The 23,453-nt window shown below is 34.3% G+C and overlaps 2 protein-coding genes across 3 annotated transcripts in view; both read left to right on the forward strand.

Moving 5' to 3' along the window:
• The window catches only part of LOC106712999 (solute carrier family 26 member 6), a 30,593-nt gene extending 12,947 nt beyond the window's left edge, over positions 1–17,646 (forward strand). Inside the window, exons 2-18 of one of the 2 annotated variants that reach the window (XM_045683142.1) lie at positions 3,463–3,613; positions 9,171–9,271; positions 9,599–9,760; positions 10,100–10,245; positions 10,371–10,440; positions 10,517–10,593; positions 10,708–10,872; positions 11,326–11,430; positions 11,557–11,690; positions 12,381–12,543; positions 12,838–12,918; positions 13,624–13,787; positions 14,413–14,493; positions 15,099–15,222; positions 15,928–16,113; positions 16,257–16,383; positions 17,419–17,646. In XM_045683142.1, the coding sequence (XP_045539098.1) occupies positions 3,561–3,613; positions 9,171–9,271; positions 9,599–9,760; positions 10,100–10,245; positions 10,371–10,440; positions 10,517–10,593; positions 10,708–10,872; positions 11,326–11,430; positions 11,557–11,690; positions 12,381–12,543; positions 12,838–12,918; positions 13,624–13,787; positions 14,413–14,493; positions 15,099–15,222; positions 15,928–16,113; positions 16,257–16,383; positions 17,419–17,567 (2,088 nt within the window). In that variant the 5' untranslated portion in view covers positions 3,463–3,560 and the 3' untranslated portion in view covers positions 17,568–17,646. The remainder of the gene's footprint in view (positions 1–3,462; positions 3,614–9,170; positions 9,272–9,598; positions 9,761–10,099; positions 10,246–10,370; positions 10,441–10,516; positions 10,594–10,707; positions 10,873–11,325; positions 11,431–11,556; positions 11,691–12,380; positions 12,544–12,837; positions 12,919–13,623; positions 13,788–14,412; positions 14,494–15,098; positions 15,223–15,927; positions 16,114–16,256; positions 16,384–17,418) is intronic. The other variant, XM_045683143.1, reaches the window with a different exon arrangement.
• Positions 17,647–19,512: 1,866 nt separating this feature from the next.
• On the forward strand, positions 19,513–23,051 carry LOC106712971 (collagenase). The gene is made up of 8 exons (XM_045683191.1): positions 19,513–19,609; positions 19,914–19,968; positions 20,856–21,009; positions 21,283–21,449; positions 21,691–21,798; positions 21,985–22,133; positions 22,241–22,349; positions 22,658–23,051. Exons 1-8 carry the CDS (start codon positions 19,559–19,561, stop codon positions 23,014–23,016), a joined length of 1,152 nt encoding a protein of 383 aa, XP_045539147.1. The 5' UTR covers positions 19,513–19,558; the 3' UTR covers positions 23,017–23,051.
• Positions 23,052–23,453: the final 402 nt, after the last annotated feature.

Genomic DNA, 23,453 nt, shown 5'->3' on the forward strand with positions numbered 1-23,453 from the left:
CATTTTTAGCCGACTTCAAAAAGAAGGAGGTTATCAATTCGACTGTATTTTTTTTTTTTTTTTTTTTTTTATGTGTGTTACCGCGAAACTCGGTCCCTGGTGGTCCGATTTTGATAAAAATTATTTTAATCGAAAGGAAGTGCTTGCAGGTGGGTCCCATTTTTTTGTTTTTTTTTTTAAATAACTAGAAGACTAGTAGATTTTGAATATAGCTTCAAAATTTGTTGCGAACATTAGGGACATTTTTGCTTTCAGCGCTTACGTAGGCTAAACTATAGGGCCTACATAAAAATGATGTATGGCGAATTGTAGCTCTTTAAATGTGCTAAATAAAAGTCCGCGATAGCATATATCTATCTTTTATAGTTTTCTCACAATAACCATTTTTTTCTTCAGAAACATCAATTAAATTCATGCCCTATTTCCGACGCTATTATTCGAGTTCAGTATTAACCCTTATGTAAATAAACATGTTCATTATCAAGAGAATTTAATGTAGATTATATTTGCAATTGAAACTATGTCATTCTGTCTAATAGTTTAGGAGATATCGTAAGAATAAAATTACGCGGAAACGAAAAATGCTACACGAAAAGCACAATTTTGCTTTCTGGGTTTACGTAGGTTAAACTATATGACTTACATAAAAATGATGTATGGAGTAATTATAGACCCTTAAATTTGCTAAATAAAAGTCTTCGGTGGCATATATCTATCATCTATGGATGTCTCACAAAAACCATGTTATTGTGAACAAACTTCGATTAAAATGCACACGAAAAACAGCGTCGTAAGCTTACGGCGCTATTATATTATATTCGATATGAATCCTTATCCAAATAAATATGTTTTATGGCTAGAGTATTAAATGCAGATTACATTAGCCTTTAAACTATGTAATTCTGATCAATAGTTTGGGAGATATTAAATAATAAATAACTACGCGCATTCGAAAAATGCTAGTGCGGCGCGCGGCTGGGCAAAATTAAAGGCACGCTACGATGTATTAGTTCGGTAATTTTCAATTTGTATACCAATTTTGATAATTATTTCATTGTTTAAAGGATAAGTGGTTATCTGCTGCATTCTAAATTAGTTTTTGAATTGAAGTACACACATATCAAATAGGAAAGTCCTTTTCTTTATTTGTCTTATTTATGTCTTTATATGTATTAAGGAAATTTGTAATTGAACTTCAAATTCACTAAAAATTGTGAAATAAAACATAAAATTTTAAGAAAAAAAAATAGCCGACTTCAAAAAAAAACAATCTCAAACAAAATGCACTCAAAAGTAACCTAAAAAAAAACAATTTCAAACAAAATGCATTCAAAAGTAACATAAAAAAACAATTTCAAACAAAATGCACTCAAAAGTAACCTAAAAAAACCAATTTCAAACAAAATGCACTCAAAAGTAACATAAAAGAACAATTTCAAACAAAATGCACTAAAAAGAGACAAAATAATGTCATGAAAACTCTCTAAACTCTAGTATTTAGAAGTAGGGGCTCAGTTTTCCGCAACTCCACGATAAGCGCGTATTTTGCGTGTCTCTAAACTCTAAAGAAAGTTCTCTTCCTTCTTGTAACATGTCTATATTGTATAATTATTGTTATTTTGGAGTCGGTTTCGGCCTAAGTAGGGACATAAACGTAAGTATGTCTAATACATCTCAAATATAAAATGTCACCTATTTACTTCGGCCGACACCGACTGCGAAATAACAATAATTATACAATATAGACATGTTACAAGAAGGAAGAGAACTTTCTTTAGAGTTTAGAGACACGCAAAATACGCGCTTATCGTGGAGTTGCGGAAAACTGAGCCCCTACTTCTAAATACTAGAGTTTAGAGAGTTTTCATGACATTATTTTGTCTCTTTTTAGTGCATTTTGTTTGAAATTGTTCTTTTATGTTACTTTTGAGTGCATTTTGTTTGAAATTGGTTTTTTTAGGTTACTTTTGAGTGCATTTTGTTTGAAATTGTTTTTTTATGTTACTTTTGAATGCATTTTGTTTGAAATTGTTTTTTTTTAGGTTACTTTTGAGTGCATTTTGTTTGAGATTGTTTTTTTTTGAAGTCGGCTATTTTTTTATTATTTAATGTTTTTCGTTCTTATTTTGAAAATTGGTAACGATTACATTGGGTGTTATTAATAAGGCGCAAAATATCGAACATTGATCCCGAGGTTTAAGACATTAACTTATGGCTTGACTGGTACTAAGTATGACTTGATTTTATAAATCTTTGAGTGAAATAATTTTTCCTGTAACACAAGGTTAATTTGAAGCGCTTGCCTTGATGTTATTTTTGACGTACTTATGCAATTTTTTGCATTGTAATTCAATTATTTTAATGCAAATTATACAGTGCATTTGTATGAGAATTACACCTGAGAATGTTTTCGTGGGAATTAATAATAACACCATAAAATTATGATGACATTAAAGGTTTAATTTCCTTATATCTTACCTTAATAATAAATGCGAAAGTTTAGATGGATAGATGTTTATTTGAAGGTATCTCCGTAACGGCGAAACGGTTCATAATAAAATTTGGCACAGATGTAGAACATAGTCTGGAAGAACACATAGGCTACTTATTAAGTTTTTTTATTCCGCGCGGCCGGAGTCGCGGGCGACGGCTAGTATATATATACATTAAGTCAATCATTTCAATATTACTTATGGAAGAACACATAGGCTACTTATTATAGTTTTTTTTATTTTGCGAGGACAGTGTCGCGGGCGACAGTTAGTCTTATAATAATGCTGAAATGTATTATGACATTTTGAACATAAGGCCTATTTGATGACGTACAAAGTGCGTCCAACTCGATAACTGTGACAATCTTGTCAAAGCACTTCAATGATAAGATGTATATCGAATATCTCGTGCTGATCATGCGTATAATGAATGATAAATTAATATTAAAAAGTAATATGTGCTTTTATTTAATATCTAAACATAAGGATTTCTTTAACTTATAGCCAACTAGCTTTTACCCGCGACTCCGTCCGCGCGGAATAAAAAATAGAAAACGGGGTAAAAATTATCCTATGTCCGTTTCCTGGTTCTAAGCTACCTGCCCACCAATTTTCAGTCAAATCGATTCAGCCGTTCTTGAGTTATAAATAGTGTAACTAACACGACTTTCTTTTATATTAGCCAATATGCTGAACCAGATTAAAAAGTATACAGGGACGGATTCGATTTCAATATACAAGGCTTGATGCTGTATCAAGGAACTTAAGGCAATTCCAATTCTTGGTATGATTTTAGAAATTATAGGAATAAAATAATATCTGCAGTCACATCTTTATTCTATTGAAAAAATCATGACTATTTCAATCACAAAAACTAAAAACCATACATTAATTGTGGATGATAGGAATTACATATAAAAACGTCTAGTCAGTTCATATCGTAAATCTAATTGATCTTTACATTATCTAGAATCATTACAACATTTTGTCTTATTATTAAATTAGTACTTTAGTGAAAATCAAGTGCAATACGTTGCTATGACTAAAGATAAGTGAAGTGAAGTGACAATGAAGAACGAAGCAAAAGAGTGGGAGAAGGAGAGACTTAATCCTAATGGATGGTGAGTGATAAGACTAGCCTATAAGACAATGCATGCCCTTTAAATAATACAGAAAATACCACACATTTTAATATAATAAAAAATCCCCCACTTGGTATCTACCAATTTTTTTTCGCTTTTTGGTACTTCTTGCCACCGTTGCCTAGAGTCATTACATCAGTGCCAGTGCCTAGCCCAGTGCCGACCTTGGAAACACCTATAGTCGTATTATGCAATTGGACTCTGAAAAAACCACGACCTCACATAGAAATGCTTGAAACGTATTTAGACTTTGTTGTTTTGTCTGGTGACTGGTGAGACGATATGCTACTAATTTTTGTATTAAATTATTATATACATATTTGTTTCTTCTCAAGAAATTCTGGTCGCGATGTTATGTTTTTAAAAATGAAGAACAACTACTGACATCTAGCGACAAAATTAGCAGTTCGAGAAAAATCGATGCCAGATCTCTAAATGCTTTAAACGGTACTAAGTAGTGCCAATAGATGGCGTTATTTCGAATAAATCATAATGTACACATTTATCAAATTTACTAACGTTAATTACTATTACTATACAACAGAAAATTTTAATATATTAATTATCATTTATTTGAAGACCAAAGTTACACAAAGTTGTAACTTATCGTGAGAGTTTGACAACAAGAGGTCACTGACCCAGACACCCTTATCAATAGGTAGTAATTAAACAATCAGGAATTATTTTAAATTTGATGTATCCAATAAATATTTATAACTTATTTTAGACATTTTACAATTGTTTTTCAATGGGTACCGCCTACTTTTCTCCCCTGGCCTAGAGCCTTTGTTTATTTATTAATTTAGTTTCCAAAAAATACAACTTGCCATAAACATAGACATTAAATTAGCATCATATTGAATTAAATTTCATCTTTACTTATTAGAGAAGACTAGGAAAGGGAAGATGACTTAAGAAAGATTTTCGGCACCTCACACATGCATAAAATATTCTACTCTATTTCGCTTGTATTCTGTGAGGCTAAGGTTGCAACTAGGGTTGCCAGGTCGCCAAACCTACTAGCCGGACAGACCAGCCAGTTTGGTCGGACATTTGGGTAGAAAGGTCGGATACCCTATATTATTTAGGATTATGTCTCAGTATTAATAGGTACACTCTCGTTTGGGAAATATAAAAAGCCTAAAAAAAGCCGGATAATTCGGCCGTTTATTTTGGCCGGACACGCAATTAAAAGGCCTACCTATGTCCGGCTTTATCGGGATTCTTGGCAACGCTAGTTGCAACGAACGAGCAATCCCATTCGGCAACATCTTGTTACTACTACTTCTGAAGCTATTGTTATTTCGATTTTTCAAAGAGGAGAAACGTCAAAAAGTTTATAATCAGGTGTTTGGAATCCTCCGGTAACATTGTTAAAGTATCACGGCTTAACGAATAACTTATTATAAAAAAAAATTAAGACGACATTATAGACGTAATCATTAATTTACATGTTTAAAACGGTAACCCTTTAATTAACTCGTAATACGGCGTATCGAATTCTTCACATGACTGTACAATGTATCGATAACTGGTCAGGGGTACTAAATCTTTGCTAATTAAAATTATTTGAATTTTATTTTCTACTAAAAATTTGATTAACTTATTTCGTCTCAATATATTATTTTCTCCTAGGTCGATAAAAATTCGTTACAAACAAAAGTCGTGTTATAAAATCTAGACTTAACGATGTTAAGAAAAGAAAGCACTGAGATTATTTTTTTACGATATTTCGTTTATTACGCGCTCACAGAAAATTCTGTGTCTACACCATATATTATTTGTTGAATGGTATTTGTTTTTCTGAATAAATAACATATCAGATGTCAGGAATGTATTGTTCTACAATTATTTATTTAACGTTAGCAAATCATAGTGGGTTTCTATTGCCGTTTTCGATTGTCTCTGATCTTACAAAGAGAACGCAAGAGATAACGGTATCTTACTAATATTATAAATGCGAATGTTTGGATGTATGTATGGATGAATCGATATTTGTTAGAAGACATCTCTTCTAGAAAATATCTTCTCTACTGCATGGATCTCGCTGAAATTTAACATAGATAAGGCTACAATTTTTTTTAATGCCTCGCAGACGGAGTCGCGTGCAACAGTTATATTCAATCGCAAGATTTCTGCGAACAGTGTTAGATATTTTTTTTATAATTTACCAATAGTTGTGCAGCCATGCGCGTCGTTTTGTGTTATCAAACGTCTCATTGAATTTTAACAACAACTACAGTTCCGTACAAATCGTTCCTTTAAATACACGTCGAGTTACCAATTAAACTGCATTTCCCGCGTCTTGTGATTAATGTGACAGTTGTTTTTTTTTTCTTTTTAATTACTTTGAAAATTGTGAAAAAGGCAAAGGCAATACAGCCACTGTTCAGCTCTGTCGATTCATTTTTTTTTACAGAAAAAGTGCAATATGTTGAACGTTTTTGTGGGTTTACTTTGTGTATTTATAGAATATTTAATATGATATAATTAAATTATGTGATACACATAAAACTTAGCTAAAAATATATTTTTAAAGTTGATATTCGTTATTGTGAAATTTTTATTAGTAAAGAAATGCTTTATCCTTAAAATATAAACTATATTAACAAGTGTCTTTCATACAGCTTTAAGTGCAAAATATTGTTTATTTCGTAGTTTATATTTTATATAATTATATTTCAATATGGCAAATAAATCCTGGCAACTTCGTACTTATGACAATTCAAGATAACTTTAACTTGACCGATAAAAGGACCGTGGTCTCTTCAGCGAAGAGATTCAAGCAACAAACTAAGTTTAAAGATCTTTTAATGCAACTAGCTTTTGCCCGCGACTCCGTGTTCTCCCAGATTATGTTCTACATCTATGCCTACATTCTAAATCCATTTAGCTGTTCTGTACATACTTCATAACAAACATCCATCCATCTATATATACATTCGTATTTATAATATTAAGTAAGATGATTTTATAACGTCCCTGGATCCTAAAGTAACTCGTTTTACTTTACAAATTTATTCACGTACATTATTGTGTCTCTTCAACCGAATAAATTATCCAACGTATGTATTTATGTATACTTAATTGCAAAAAAAAAGTGTTCAGGTTTTTCATAAAAAAAAATAATTGACTGTAAGATTGTTAGATTTATCTGCAACAATGAAATTGCGTCAAACTTCAACTAATAGGAAAGTTAATTTAACCTTGTGTCGACAACACTATTACAGTAATGTTTAAAGCAATTATACTTGATCAAAATTATTGACGTATCTATAAAACAACAATTATTTAAAATAAAAAAAAATTCACGTTCATTTAATATTTCAGTAAGTTCATAGAAATAAAAGTGCTATACCGTGAAATTTAAAGACGATAAAAGCTTTTGACCATGCGTTTTCAATAATACTTACTAATATTAAAAATGCAAATGTTTGTATGTAAGGATGGATGTTTGTTTGAACGTATCTCCAGAACGGCTGCATGGATCTCTCTAAAGTTTTGCATAGATGTAGTATATTGCTTAGAAGAACACTTAGGCTACTAATTAAGTTTATTTTTAATTCCAATTGCGCGCGTATGGAGTTGCGGGCGACAGTAATGTATGGAAAGGTTATGTCCTCTTATTGAAAAAAAAACCACAGATTATTTTTTTTCGGCGATGGGAACCAACGGCTTAATTCCGTTAAACAAAGCCACGGATATCGGCTAGTTGTAATACAATATTGTAACGATTTTGTAGCCATAAGGTAAAACAAATAAAAACCATGGAAAATTTATCCTGTAATAATAATAGCATGGGAGTCGCCGGGGAAGGGGAGGGGGGTTTATGATAAAACGTCCACACAATATTAACAAATATTTCATGATTGCTGCATACGTTACGTGTGTTGCCACTGCCCAAACACAAACAAAACAATTCATTGTCTCTGTTTTTTATAAAGAACTAGCTTTTACCCGCGACTCCGTCCGCGCGGAATAAAAAAAAATAGAAAACGGGGTAAAAATTATCCTATGTCCATCTCCTAGTTCTAAGCAACCTGCCCATCAATTTTCAGTCAAATCGATTCAGCCGTTCTTGAGTTATAAATGGTGTAACTAACACGACTTTCTTTTATATATATAGAAGATAAAAGAGATAGCAATACAAGTATTTGGTCAATGAATACACACATTTGATAAAGTAATTTGGCTCAAAAAAAATGGAATCGACAGAGTGTTTTTTTACGTTATCAAAGAAGGATATAACTTTATAAAAATTCTATAATAGTTTACATTAAATGTTAGAGGAAATAATAACTTGAATCAACAATGCGTATTAGAAAGACGTTGCTTTTCTTCGACCGTGACTTCAGAGACAATGACACTGAATGTGAACCATTGTTGGACCATGAGGACACCGAAAATAATTGGCAAGTCCATGTTATACTTACATCAGGTCTACTGGAAATCTGTAATCTCTGCCTGTAACCTAGGCTTGAGTACTTTTATAAGCAGGCTATATAATATGTGTAATGAAAGAATCAAATTCACTACCCACTTGTGATCGAATCATTATCATCAGGTCACAAAATGTCTCCTCTGAGATACTCGGAGCCTACCCGGAGTTAGAGGTGACTAGACCATAGTCAACCACACTGGCCCAGATATGTACTGGTTGCATCATAATATTTTCCTTCACCGTAAGAACGTCAGATACATATGTAAATTGAAACACACTGGTACATGGCGGGATTCGAAACCAGGAACTGCAGATAACAAGTCAAGTGCTTAATCCCTTAGCCATTAACACTCGTACACAAAATTATTACCGTATGAGCTATAATATAGCACGTTTATATGTTCCTATATGAAATTATCGGCCTTTTTGCATTGTGAGCGAGACATTTTATGTAAATGGGTAGGCAATAAACGTCCTTTAATGTACAATCACCACCTTTCTCGGTGTTCCAATTACAGAAAAATCCCTTCTTACAAATAATTTTGGATATTTTGATCAAATAAGAACCAACTAGTGGCTACCTCCACCCTCATATATTATGTTAAATATTATTTCTATGTAATTATTAGATTTCAGTACTGCTAAATATCTTACTCTGTGTTAAAACTTTATTGTACTTGATTTATCAATACTGGAAAATTTTCTCATTTGATATTAAAAACAAACATATATCATCACTGACCCAATTCAATTGTTTACGACGAGAAAGGATGACATAACATGACATGATTGTAAATATATCAGATCAGACATTATTTGCATTAATTACTGTTTATTCCCCATTTAAGTTAGGCTTTCACTGTAAAAAAAAATCTAGTATAGAGTATTCTGTTGGCTAGTGAAATGCTGCTAACTGTAAATAACTCTAGACAGTGATATCATAGTGAAGGAAAATCGTTCTAAGGAGAGTCAAACGCTATCCTAACAGTAGACTTTAAGTCTGATATTAAGACCAGTCTACTACATTGAGAATTTTAACAGAAGATAATGGTACTATTATATTACTTGAAATTTATTATTGTATTTTTCTTTCAGGTTGTCATCCCGACCAAGCCAACAGTTTAATGTAGTCCGGAGGGTTTATCAGCAGGATGTGCTGAATAAGGACGCCGACTACCAAGTACCCGATAAGCCTTGTACGTATACCGAAGAAATTACTCTAGTATGAATAGATTTTTACAGTGGTAGAGAAGTAACCACGAAGAGACGAGTTATCATAGTTTTTATATGCGATAAAGAAGGAAGAAAAATGGAATTTCAATATCTACTGTAGATAACTTTTCAAACGAAACATTAGACCTCTAGTTTACGCCTTTATCCTTAATTTACTCTAATAGAAACTTTTTTCTTACATTGCTTCTAATAAAATAAAAAAAATCAAGAATATGGTAAAGCTTTTAGCAATTACCATCAACGTCTTCGTAATTAACAGAAGACCTTAGTTTTTTTTGTGTTGTTTACAGTGAGCTATCGCTGCAAGAAGGCGGTCAAGAGTTGTGGCTTCGGCGAATGCCTGCTCAACTCTGTACCGATTGCGCGATGGCTACCCCGGTACAGTGCCGGTCGCGACCTGGTGGGCGACCTTGTCGCTGGCGCCACCACTGCAGTCATGCATATACCTCAGGGTACGTCTCTAGTATGTGATACATTAGAAGAGTGAATACGACTATTCATTTGTCTTGCTCCTCACTGTTGAAAATCTATACTCTGAGTTACTACTGCCTAAACACGAATAAAAATAATATTACCATCCTTCTTGGTCTCTTAGAAAAATTAGTCAGCATTGCCTATGTTCTATTAGGTTGAAAAACATAGTAGAAGTAAGCGCAAAGACTTCTCTTTAAGCAGATAGAGTTTAAGCGAATTACTGTTGTCGTATTTCTCCTATTCAGTTGATATGAAGTCTTGGTATCGAATACTATAACCTCATGGTAAAAACTATAAAATGTATCTATTTGTTCAAGGTATGGCATACGCGTTGCTCGCAGAAGTTCCGCCCATTGTGGGTCTGTACATGGCCTTCTTCCCAGTTCTGATCTACGTTATCTTTGGCACCTCGCCGCATGTCTCCATGGGAACCTTCGCTGTCGCTTGCCTGATGGCGGGAAAGGTATAACATACTAGTAACTATAAAAAAGAATATCGTCAGGTCTATAAAAAGTTTTTTGTCTTGAATTCAAAAAATAAACACTGCTACTTTGGTATGCAAATTTTAATTTTAATTTATGTTTTCAGGTTGTTACTCAATACTCGACTCATCCTGATTACGTTAATTTATTAAATGCAACAGCAAATGTTACGACAGGTTAGTGTATTTACGAAAATTTCAACTTTTAACAAAGTTTTTTTTTAATTAGTTTTTTTTTTGTATCTGTATTCAGGTGGCGTTATAGCCGCTCCGCAGTACACTCCACTACAAGTATTAAGCATAGTTTGTCTGTCTGTTGGATTCTTTCAGGTTTGTAAAGAAATGCCATATTTTAATTTTCAGCCCAGGCTTGACCTTGAAAATAAGTAGATAATTAGACTACTTATTAAAAATATTAGACCTTAAGCTAGTATTTTTCCCCAGGTGATAATGTGGATGTTACGTCTCGGGGCTGTCTCCACCCTGCTGTCAGAACCTTTGGTGTCAGGTTTCACGACGGCCGCCTCATTCCAAGTGCTCTCCTCTCAGCTTAAAGATCTCTTCGGTGTCAAGATCAGGAAAACAGGACCGAATTACAAAGTTGTCTTAGTAAGTCAACGTTTCCCCTGCTGAAACGCCTATACAAAATATTTGATCTTTAGTAGAGGAAATATGTTTTTGTACAGTGTGTTTCAGCTGTCAGAACTCAGAGTAAATGTTACAAGCCAGAATAGGTAAATTTGCGACAATTATTGCAGGTACGGCTTTTTCAAATATCGCGGTGTCTCAATGTCATGTGCGCACTGCGCAGTGCACCAGAAATTTGAATCTGCGCAGTGACTCGTGCGATATCCCGAACATCAAGATATATTATGTAAACCTCTATCACTAACCTGTATTCCTCTATCACTAACCTCTATCACTAATCTGTCTAACCTCTAAATGAGTTTATTTGAAAAAAACGCTGAGTTTAAGTTTTTTGTTGCTCTAACTGCAATACTGTCAACGAAAGCGACTGTACTTACTAAATGTATTGATTCTTTATTGTTTGGTTGTTTGCAGACAGTTATAGAAGTGGTGAAGAACTTACCTAGCTTGAACTGGGCGGCGGTGATCATCTCTGTCATCACCTGCCTCATCATCGCACTCAATAACGAAGTCTTGAAGGTTATAAAGTTTGATATTTCATTACATCACCCTGTCTCAATGCGGATCTGCTCATCTCCTGTCGTTTAATTTCGGGAGCATTGTAAGAAAATACCCTACTGATTGTAACCGTATATCCACTTGCAGCCGATAGTTAGCAAGTTGAGTAGAGTGCCAGTTCCTGTGGAGCTGCTGGCGATTGTTGTGGGCACGCTGGTCTCCAGGTTCGGCAGCCTCAAGGAACAGTTCGGGATAACACTCGTCGGAAATATACCAACAGGGTAGATATATAGACTTTACCTGTTGCAATTTGCTTGAATTTAAATGTCTTTGAATTTTTTCTCAGATATGACACTCGACGTAACACTCGTTAACACTTAATTCCAAAATGTTCAAAATCAAGTTATAAGAATTATACACAGACAGACGTCAAACAGTACACTATATCATATTTCCAGCGTTTTCGTGAAGAATAGTGAAAAAAAAAATTACAAATCTATACTCATATTAACTGTAGCCCGCGACTCCGTCTGTTCTTCCAGACTATATTCTACATCTATCCCAAATTACATCGAGATCTATTTAGCCGTTCTGGAGATACCTTCTAACAAACATCCATCCATTTAAACATTCGCATATAAAGAGGAAAGATTTCACTGTTTGTTTGCTTGTTCGTTTGCATTGAATAGGCTCCGAACTATTTGAAATTTTTTTCAGTTAGGAAGCTATACTAGCCGCGGGTGTTATAAGCTATGTTTTTTAAACAACTCTCTTAGGCAATAAAAAAATTCTTGCTTTTCACAATTTTTTTAGGTCTGTATTTGCTAGATATAATTACGAAATAAGCTTTGTTTATATTCGAGGATAATTTCAATGATAAAGTAACCTTTAACAAATAATTATTGGTTGCAAAAAAGAACGTATTAAGTAGACGCAGACTATAATATTTCTATACAATTAAAATTCCCCAGTCTACCAGTACCCGAGGTGCCGCCCGTCGAGTTGTTCCCGTCTGTGGCACTCGACGCGTTCACAATCACGATGGTCACCTACACTATATCCATGTCTATGGCTTTAATATTTGCTTCCAAAGAGAAATATGAAATAGATGCGAACCAAGAACTTCTTGCTTTGGTATGTATATTTATAAATATTAGACACCTTCTTTTTTTCTAAACGCTGTAATGTTTTTTCTGCATCTGACCTATTTTTTTTTTAGGAAAACGTTAATAGGATATCAGACATTATTTAAATTCAACTTGTTTTAGATCAGAAGGTCTATTACGAATATTTGCGATATTCTTTTTCGTAATGTCATCGACAAATCTCATAAAAATAATTTCTGAAAAATTTTCATGCTTGGCCCTAATTGAATGATTATTAATTTAAAAATATGTAAAACACCCCTAAAGGTTTTATTTTTTACAGGGTGCAAGCAACGTGTTCGGATCTTTCTTCGCATGCGCACCAATCTGCGCCAGTCTGTCCCGCTCCTACATACAGTACCAGGTAACTCTCGGCTTACTTACACCATTCAGCCTCGTTATGCCCACTGCTGGGCATAGGCCTCCCCCAAAGATTACTTACACCATTTGGTTTTAAATCTTCAAAATTCATAGCACAGAAGCGAAAACGAATGTAGACAAAGGATTAAAGACTTTTTGTTTAGATAACTAAGCTCACATTAAGTCTGTTGTCGGTACCGACTAGTTTTAAATCGCGAACTCGAAACCAGCTCAATAATCTCTGGAAGGGCCGACAAAAACTAATCGGTACCGACAATTGAACTGTACATGAGTTTTACCCATTTTTTACTATAACACATAGTTGTTGAGCGTTGCTGGCTGGACCAGACAGAAATCTAAACGTCCAGGTTCGAATCCTGCCATATACTAATATATTTTCCGGTTTTCGATTTACATAATACATTGTATTTAGATTTATCCGACTTTCTTACGGTGAAGGAAAACATCGTGATGCTGCACATATCTGAGAAGAAATTCAAAGATATGTGTGAAATCAACCCGCACTGGGCAAGCGTTAATTATGTCCTAGTCGCCTTAACTTAAGAAGGCTCTGAGCCCCTCAGTGGATACATAGATGAGCTGATGCCACAGTTGTATTAATAGGAAGGGCTATGTTTTCCACAACTCCCTTATTGGGACTGGTATTTTGCGTGCGGGTATTTGTGAAATGTGTATGTGCGTGTGTCAGGCGGGCAGTAAGACGGGCATGACGACTGTGGTAAGTGCGTGTCTGATCCTGTGCGTGTTGCTGTGGATCGGACCGTTCTTCGAGCAGCTGCCGCGTTGTGTGCTCGCCTCCATCATCGTCGTCTCTCTAAAAGGAATGTTCATGCAGGTCAAAGAGCTGCGCAAGTTAGTACACGTCTCGTACACTAAATTATTCTTCCTAAATCTTTAGTTTCTATAGTCTAGATTCTAAGTTTGAACCTAGAATGTTATTGTCACTCACACTTTGTCCTGACTTTTGGATTTTTTATATCACAAGAGGGCAAACTAACAAGGGGCCATCTGAATTCGCTGAAATAGTGTAGCGACCGCTGCCAATAGACATCCGCAATTAGCGGCTATTTCCCCTTCCTATGCGTTCTCTGTTTCTTCCTACCTTTTCCTTTTAACAAGGAGTAGGAAGGGAAAGGGGATTCAAATTAGGTCAACGGCACCATTCTCTATAAGCGGAATTGCTTCCACTTCACGCCTGTCTTCTGTGTGGTCGCTGTGTTTCACTGGTTCTGTTAAATGTTTCTTATGAAGTAAAAAAAAACTATATATATAAAAGAAAGTCGTGTTAGTTACACTATTTATAACTCAAGATCGGTCGAACTGATTTAGCTGAAAATTGATGGGTAGGTAGCTTAGAACTAGGAGACGGACATAGGAACTTTTTTATCACGTGTTTTTTTTAATTCCGCGCAGACGGAGTCGCGGGTAAAAGTTAGTAATTAATATAAATATCTTAATTTATATCTATCTCTGTCAGATTCTGGCAACTAAGTAAACTGGACGCTATCGTGTGGCTCGTCACTTTCCTCACCACTGTTCTCATCAACATTGACATCGGGTGAGTTCAAGATAGTTATCTTTGTCTTACAAAAGCGAATGACAGGGATGACAATATATCATATTTGAAGCTCATAGTTATTAAAGAGTACTAACCGTGGGCTTCTGAGACTAAATCTTTGTATAAAAAATATCATCATCCCTGTCATTATCTTAGACAAAACAGAGATAATAATATGTTTTAAATGAAGATTTTGGTCTCAGAAACCCACAATGTGTAACATAAACATAAATCTAATGATTACTAAACTAATATATTTTATTTCTGCGAATATTTTTTCAACACACAAGGAAGTAATATTCAATTGGCTTCTTCCATAATGACATTTAGCATATATATAAAAGAAAGTCGTGTTAGTTACACCATTTATAACTCAAGAACGGCTGAATCGATTTGACTGAAAATTGGTGGGCAGGTAGCTTAGAACCAGGAATAGGACATAGGATAATTTTTACCTCGTTTTCTTTTCTTTTTTTTTTATTCCGCGCGGACGGAGTCTCGGGTAAAAGCTAGTTTAGCATAAAAGTTTTAATATATGTCATTCTTCTTCAGTATTATTAAATCTGCCTTATTTTAATTAATTATTAGTTAAATTTGTGTTTAAGTCTGGCGGCGGGTCTGTTAGCGAGTGTGGGCACGCTGTTCTGTAGATCTCAGAAGCCCTACACCTGTTTGCTCGGCCGCGTTCTCGACACCGACTTGTATCTGGATATTAAGAGATACAGAGCTGTAAGTATTCTTAGTGCGGGCTACCACTGCAGAAAACTATATTTTGTATTCCCATAACACAACCAATAAAGCTTTTGTACATCATGCTCTGACGTCATTATCAACTCTGGTGTTATTGTACCTGCATAGTACCCATTATGTAGGTAATTCAAGTGATCAAATATTTTAGTTCAGTTATTTATTCATTATAATCTGACAACAACATGCCATGACTCAGAACTTCCATTTCCCGGTCCTGAGAGATAGTGACTATAAAATAGTTCAATGTGAACATAATTAATATATTAATCAATATAAATATCCACCATCTTGCCACATCGAATACGCAGACTTCGTAGTTCACGTGGTAAGGAAGTCGTTTGTCGGCAAAAAATCGCATTATATTATTGTTTATAACTTTTATGATAATTTTGAAAAATTGTTTATTAAAATCACATTTTTTTTATTATATTTATATTTTTCAATTTGTCGCTTGAAATTATTGCATATTTGTTTTATAAAGGTTTGAATTTACAACGTCAGCTGTCAAAAATTTTGTCACAGATTATGAAAATCAATGATTATATAAGTTCGTGATCAAAGAGTAGTAAATAATATCGATATTGAGTCATGATATTAAAATTGCATGTAATTTTAATTTTTTTTAAATGTAACAAAACTTCTTACTATTCATTATCATATCCATTCGTAACCGGTTTATTCAAGGCGGAAGAAATTCCTGGCATCAAGATCTTCCACTACTGTGGCGGTCTGAACTTCGCGAGCAAGAACTTGTTTCGATCGACGCTGTTCCGTAAGATCGGCTACTTGAAGCCCACAGACACCGCACAAGAAGAGGATAACCTCACCAAGAGCGAGTCTTTCGAGTGGGACCCCACTATTGGACATAGAGTAAGTCAACCTTATAAAATTTAAACTTTATTACTCAGAGTATCTTCTATGTTGATGAACCTTAAATTCGATATATGGAACGCAATTTAATTTTTTAACTCTGACAGATGTACATTTTTTTATTGTAGTTTTAAAATGTACAGGTCCAATGCGTGATAATAGACGCTACGGCGCTATCGTACGTTGACGCACCAGGCATCCGCAGCCTGGTGGCGGTGCAGCGCGAGCTGGCCACCAGCAGCATCACTGTACTCCTGGCTGGAGCTAACGGTAAGCAACAACGTAATTTGATCTTCCAACCCTTTCCCTACAGTATAGGGTACAGTATAGGAGATAAACATCTTGACAAAAGAGGTTAGGTATTAGGATGAATTTTTACGATTTGTAACTCGTAGACCGACAATCTGACCCGGTGGCCACCGGTCATTCTAAATCTATATATATAAAAGAAAGTCGTGTTAGTTACACTATTTATAACTCAAGATCGGTCGAACTGATTTAGCTGAAAATTGATGGGGAGGTAGCTTAGAACTAGGAGATGGACATAGAATAATTTTTACCCCGTTTTCTATTTTTTATTCCGCGCGGACGGAGTCGCGGGTAAAAGCTAGTAACAAATAAGTCAAAGTAAATTATGACTAACACCCCCTTGTCAACGTCTAAAAATGTCACAAGATCCTCTGTATTATAACTGTCGTGTCATTTTCCTTTTATTTAATTTTCTATTCACTAAATAGGACTGACCTCTATAAATGGATAGGCGATTGCATGGAAATTACAGCTTTTGCTTCATTCTGATTTAAACGTGCCTGTTGAAGTGCGAATTCACACCGCTATGAACCGCTACCATCAGCGCTAAGATTTCGGAAATCAAATAGGCACAAAATACTACGTCTTATAGCCAGTCCATTTATGGAGTTCAGTGCTAAGTAGGTTTTATATTATATTCTGCCAAATATATTAATTTATTTATTGAATAACTTCGTCATATCTTGTAATGACTTACGTATCTTCTTATCTCAATTTTATATCAATAAATACCCGACATGTTATGTTTTACATAAGTAATTAAACATTATATAACTATCTATTCATTCTTAAGTCGATAAAGACCAAATTTTTACTGATATCATCCATTTTTATACCAAAACGAAGAAAAAAACAATAATAATAACTAATATCTAAAATAGCTGAAATAAAAATACATTTTTGTTAAACATGAAATTAAATAAATATTAAATTAAAAATCATACAAGACAAATTATTTTAGACTTTTAATTTTTTTTTGTTTATATTATATTCCAGGTCCAGTTTTAGAAATGATAGATCGATACAATTCTTTAGAAAGTGAACAATTACAATTAGACACTTTCCCTACAGTACACGACGCTGTAGTTTACTATAAAATATTAACTTCAAGAAAAGACGAACCCGCTTTGACTATTGTATCATGATTGTTAAATATTTTCATAGAAATAACTGGTTATAACTGTGAAATAACAGATAAATAGCTATTTCCAAGCGTTAATAGCATATGTTATGCTATTCAACTTTGTGTTATGCTATTACTTATTAACTGTTATTTAAAAAAAAACTATTTAAATGTAAGATTGTAAATAACTGTTTAATTTTGATTTTTTTTTTAGTTGAAAGGTTATTAAGCGATTATTTTTATAATGATTTTTTAAATTATTATTGAAAAGTACTTATTGATTGTATTTGTACTTGTTATTAATGGATTAAAGCTCAAAAAAATATTAGTAAAAGGGAACAAACGTTATTAAAAATGTAACAAAATATAAAGACGGTTAAATATATTTTTGGCTAAACAACGATATGTACATATTTTTATGTAATATATTTAAATATCTTTATGGCATCACACTCGAATATTATCACAGACAATAGACATCTTAACTTTTTGTTTCGAAGTCTTGCAATCCATTTTTTTATTATTGACTATTGTCAAAATAAATGAAAATTCAATTAAATAATTTAAACTTTCGTGAAGAATTATCATAAAATAATATTGAACGGCTAAATATTCATATTTGTCCGGTGTCGGCACCGACTAGGTCGAGCCTATCGAGGGCTCTTTATCAACTAGTCGGTGCCGACACAAGACGATTACGTAAGTTTAGACGTTTATATATTAGTTTATAAAAGTTAAGTTTTTTATTTGATACAATCCAAGTGATATTTAGATTACTATTTGTTACTTAAAAATGTTCTTTGGTGCTTATTTTTACCTTCGTTATCCTTACTTAGATTAATATGTGAATTTGTACAATGTTTAGTGTCATATACTTAATGTAGTTTTAAATCAAAATATTTAGGTCCTTCGTACACGAGGCAGCGTGAATCTTCGAATTTAATTTAATTCGGTGAATATAAGCATAACGAATAAATGTCAACTGTACAGAGTCCGCCATCTTGAAAAAAACAGCGAATTTCGCGCGATTTTAACAGATTAGTTACAAGCAACAGCTGACGGCGACGAAAACAAAATGTCGGAGACGCGCGCTGTGAACGAACTCTATAACATTGTTTTACGTGAGTCGCTTTAAACTAAAATCGTCGAGATTTAAAGATTTACATAACCTTGTATACGAATGTCCTTTGTCTTAGTTCAATTAAACGATGTGATATTTTTGTATCTTAACCAATTTGTAAAATATGTACTTAGTTATATAAATTATATATTTTAAAAATGACTTTTATTTTCTTATAACAAACCTGTATAACAGTTGGTTTTTGAGACCAAAGTCTTTATATAAAACAAATCGTCATCCCTGTCATTATCTTTGACAAAATAGAGATAACAATATGTTTTAAATTAGCCTTAATCCCAGAAACCGAAACGTAATATTGTATTACTAAAATTACCTTAAGGTAAGTACACACTACATTCACGTCATGTTGAATATTATAGCGCGTTGGCACTGACAAAGCAAATATATAAATACACGTTGCCGTCTCTCTTTGAAAAAAATTGTCCCTAATTTTCGCAACAAATTTTGAAGCTAAATTCAAAATCGAGTCTTCTAGTTATTTAAAAAACAAAAAATGGGACCCATCTGCAAGCACTTCCTTTCGATTAAAATATTTTTTATCAAAATCGGCGAAGTTACGCGGTAACACACATAAAAAAAATACAGTCGAATTGATAAACTCCTTCTTTTTTAATTCGGCTAAAAAATGAAATAAAATCATGTTTAATTTGTTATCAATTTAAATAAAACATAATTAGGTTTCTAAGAATTAATCCTTTATTCTAATCGTTAATCTTTATCATTTAATTCATTTAGTTTTAAGATAAATTCTGTATCAATCATTAATTATCTAGTAATTCTTTTTATCTAAGGAAGTTGGAAATTTATACAGATAACTGTCTATTTTAAGAATTAATTAAATTTATATTTTAATTAGTTTTTTAACGGCGAAGATGGCGGGCGCGTATTTCTTCGCTTTTCTCCTAATTTTGGGTGTCGCTCAGGTGAATTTATTATTAGAAACGGCTATTTATATTTTATAAATATTAATATTAATTCTCAAATTCTTTCTTGTCAAAATTGTACAATACTTACGCAATATTTTTTTATGAATAGTTATATAATAAACAAGTATGTAAAATGGAACGATTAATTTGTACAAAATAAGTAATCTTAAGTAAATTTTTTTTATTAACAATTATTGAAAAATACATCTTGTATCCTTTCCAATGCTTTTTCTTTTGCTTTTATTAAAATATTTAAAGGTTTGAACCGCAACTCCACAATAAATCTTTACGATTCTTCCAGTGCGAGCCTATCGGTCGTCAGGACCCGCATGCTGAAATCGAAGATTTGCGCGCAGGTAATTTAAACATCACATGTTCATCAAAATCGTGAGTTTCCACTGCCGTGAATTTCTTAATATTATCCGACTGACTAACCGTGGGTTCCTAAGGTCTCTCTCTGTTTAAAATATATTTTTATCTCTGTTTTGTCAAAGATAGCAACAGGGATGTGTTTTATACGGAGATTACAGTCTCAGAAACCCACGGTAAAAGAGTAATGTTTTTCTCACTATGTATGTTTGTTGCTATGGGGTTTAAAAGGTATGTAAATTCCATTGTAACGGCCTAGAGCTACAACGGCTGAACCGATTTTGAGGAGTGGAGTATCATTTAATTTGACTTCTTCTCCGGATTGACATAGACTATATTATACCGACGCGAAACATATTCGTGGAGGTGAGAGGTGAAATTCTAAATTAATACTGAAAAATACGAGTTCCAATCTTACTCGGCATAACTTATTCTTGCATTGCTAAATCTTTTTATCGATAATTTCGTGAATATTCTAAAATAAGAAATTGTTACGTAATAACATTACAGTTTTTTAGTTTAAATTACAAATGTTAAAATCTGTTCTTTAAAACGCAGACAATAGATGGCGCTGTTTTATCTAAAGGGGGCCTCAATCAGTCGGTTTTTTTTTAATTATGATTAATTTTGTTGTACAAATCAAGGACTACAGTATGTATTAATACAAGTGCGACGGCAATGAAGTTCTACGCTTACACACTCACATCATTGAATTCCTAACCTTAAAATATAGGTTGTTAGTCATTGTTTTCTTTAACATGTTTCATGCCACTACCATTGTATGTAAGCCTCACTAAGCGAGTCGGTGGCAATGAACGTGTTAAGTCCTCAATAGAAAAGAAACCTCCGTGAAACTTTGTTGATTATATCGCAGGTCAAAGGATCGTGTACGGATGGGAGGCGAAGGAGGGTCAAATCCCCCACCAAGTCAACCTACGTAATATACGTCAGGACGGCCTGGTCTCCGCCTGCGGCGGCTCTCTCATCCACCATGAGTGGGTCATCACCGCTGCCCACTGCCTCGCCAAGTTAGTAACATTAATAAGAATTTGATTACGTAATAATCTTGCCTTTTCCTCCATACAAAGTCGCTTCTACATGTATGACAATTTAAGGTAGCCCTCTAATATATTCTTGGTACAGTATGGTTTGCTAGCAGTGTAAGATTCCAAAGTGGCAATCGTTTTCAAACCATATATACAGTATTTTCTGTAACTGGAATACCGCGTACTTAGGCGACTGTACAACCGACTATTTAATACTAGTATTCCTGTTTTATTGTATTTTTTGACTGTACACAGCCGCGTTATGTTTGTGGTTCGGCTTGGACTGACCAACCTGACCCGGCCCGAGTACTTGGTGGAGACTTCCCGCAAGTTCATTCATCCCCAGTACAACGAGATTCAAGCTGGAGTCCAAACTGATGACATCGCGCTCCTCGGTCTCGAACGTCCAATTCCTTATGGACGTAAGTATACATGGACCTCTGCTAACATAATTTGAGTAATAGATTCAACAAATTCTGATAACAGGATCGTGTCAGTCTTAAAATTGGTTCGGTTACTATAATTGACTTCTTGCTAAATAATTAATCACAGTTAATTGGTAAGAAGCGCGCTTTTGACAACATAAATTATCTAAATTGGAAATTTTATCTTTCTATATTCCTGTAGGACTCTATTTCAGAAACAATTGTTATATTTTTCCAGCTAACATCCAGCCGTGCCGTCTACAGAACAGCGAGATGAAGAACTTCGACTACTCCGGCGTCAGGCTCATCGTCAGCGGCTACGGACGTACCGACGATTTGTGGAACGGTAACATGCTCATATATCTAAATATAGTAATAATTAAGAGCATAAATAATTTAAGAGCAACCCAATAGTGACGGTAATCGTGAATTTCAAGTTTTAAGATAACGTCTATCGCAATACAACAGTAGACTTGTCTGTTATTTTTGCTCAGTACTTGATAAATAGCTTTATTTTCTATTTTTGGTGCAGGTGGTGCTGCCTCAGAGATCTTGCTGTGGGTGTACCAACTCGGCGTCAGCAATGAGGAGTGCCTGCGGTGGTACCCCAACAGCCGCGTCATCAAGGATCAGACCATCTGCGCAGCCGCATACAACCAGACCGGACAGTCTTCGTGCCAGGTATATTGATAAAAATATTAACGCAGACAAAAAAAGTTAAATTTAATTTGAATTACTGTGAAGAGTACTAAAATAAAGCTTTTGAAACTTTTCGGTCTTTTTTCCAGGGCGACAGTGGTGGTCCTCTGACCTTGGAAGATGTTGATGGCAAGCCCACGATGGTAGGAGTGGTGAGCTTCGGTCACGCAGTTGGCTGCAACAGCCCTCACCCCTCAGGTAGGACTTCAGTTGCCCGATTCTACAATATTTAAAACTTGTATCAACAAAAAGACAGAAACACTAACTCTATCTGAACAAAGAAGACAATGATTAAGATAATCGTTATACTATAAAAGCAAACTCGGGTTTTTGTGACAAATTCACATACAAATACGCAATACGTAAGCGTGTCTGTAACCTTGAATAATAACGATATTGAATTTTAAAATCTCGACTCGCAGCGACCTTGAAACATAACGACTTTGAATAGTGTTGTGTGTTGGAGAATCGATAACTTTTTAATAATAAATATTCAATGTTTTTAGGTTTGGTGAGACCCGGCCATTACCACGACTGGTTTGAACAGGTCACCGGCATCTCCTTCGACTGGAAGAACGAGGACTTAGAGGCTGTGGAGCCGGACACTCCTGAATCTGAATCCTCTGAATCATCTGAGTCTTCTGAATCCTCAGAGGAGGATGGTGAAGGAGATGGTGGTGAAGGCGACAGCGGTGAAGGAGACGGTGGTGAAGGCGATGGCGGTGAAGGAGACGGTGGTGAAGGCGATGGCGGTGAAGGAGACGGTGGTGAAGGCGATGGCGGTGAAGGAGACGGCGGTGAAGGCGATGGTGGTGAAGGAGATGGCGGAGAAGAAGAGAGCAGAGTGAACTTTGTTGACATGTAAAATGTGTTATTTGAATAAAGAAAATTAATAGTCGTTTTCAATTTTTTTTTATATATTTAATCAATAATAAAATATAAGACAGATAACCTTTGACAAAGATAAAGCTGGCTTCTTGAAGGACCCTAAGTCCGGCTGTAATTATATTCTGACGGAACTAATCTCGATAGCAGCGTCTTCTCTCACCAGTTTAGATATCCTTGTTGGACTATATTTATTATTTCAATCGAACGTCGTTACAATGTTGCGTCTGTGAAGATATTTTTTTAAACACTAAGGATACTATAAGAAATCGAAAAACATATATATTTGATAACAATTAAATTCGATCCAAATATGTTTGAAATCCAAATCGATTCTATCACTTTAATCGATGTTTTTAAACAGCTCAGCTCACTATGAAACTGGAATATGTCAAATATGACATCTACAAGACATTG

Source organism: Papilio machaon, chromosome 21 (assembly GCF_912999745.1).
Source record: "Papilio machaon chromosome 21, ilPapMach1.1, whole genome shotgun sequence".
Lineage (NCBI taxonomy): Eukaryota > Metazoa > Arthropoda > Insecta > Lepidoptera > Papilionidae > Papilio > Papilio machaon.

What these genes read in the sequence shown, in the direction of transcription:
- LOC106712971 (XM_045683191.1), top strand. Translation starts at nt 19,559, where the DNA reads ATGGCGGGCGCGTATTTCTTCGCTTTTCTCCTAATTTTGGGTGTCGCT. An exon ending in ACGTCCAATTCCTTATGGAC is followed by an intron (nt 21,450 to 21,690) that starts GTAAGTATACAT and finishes ATATTTTTCCAG; the next exon opens with CTAACATCCAGCCGTGCCGT. An exon ending in CCGGACAGTCTTCGTGCCAG is followed by an intron (nt 22,134 to 22,240) that starts GTATATTGATAA and finishes TCTTTTTTCCAG; the next exon opens with GGCGACAGTGGTGGTCCTCT.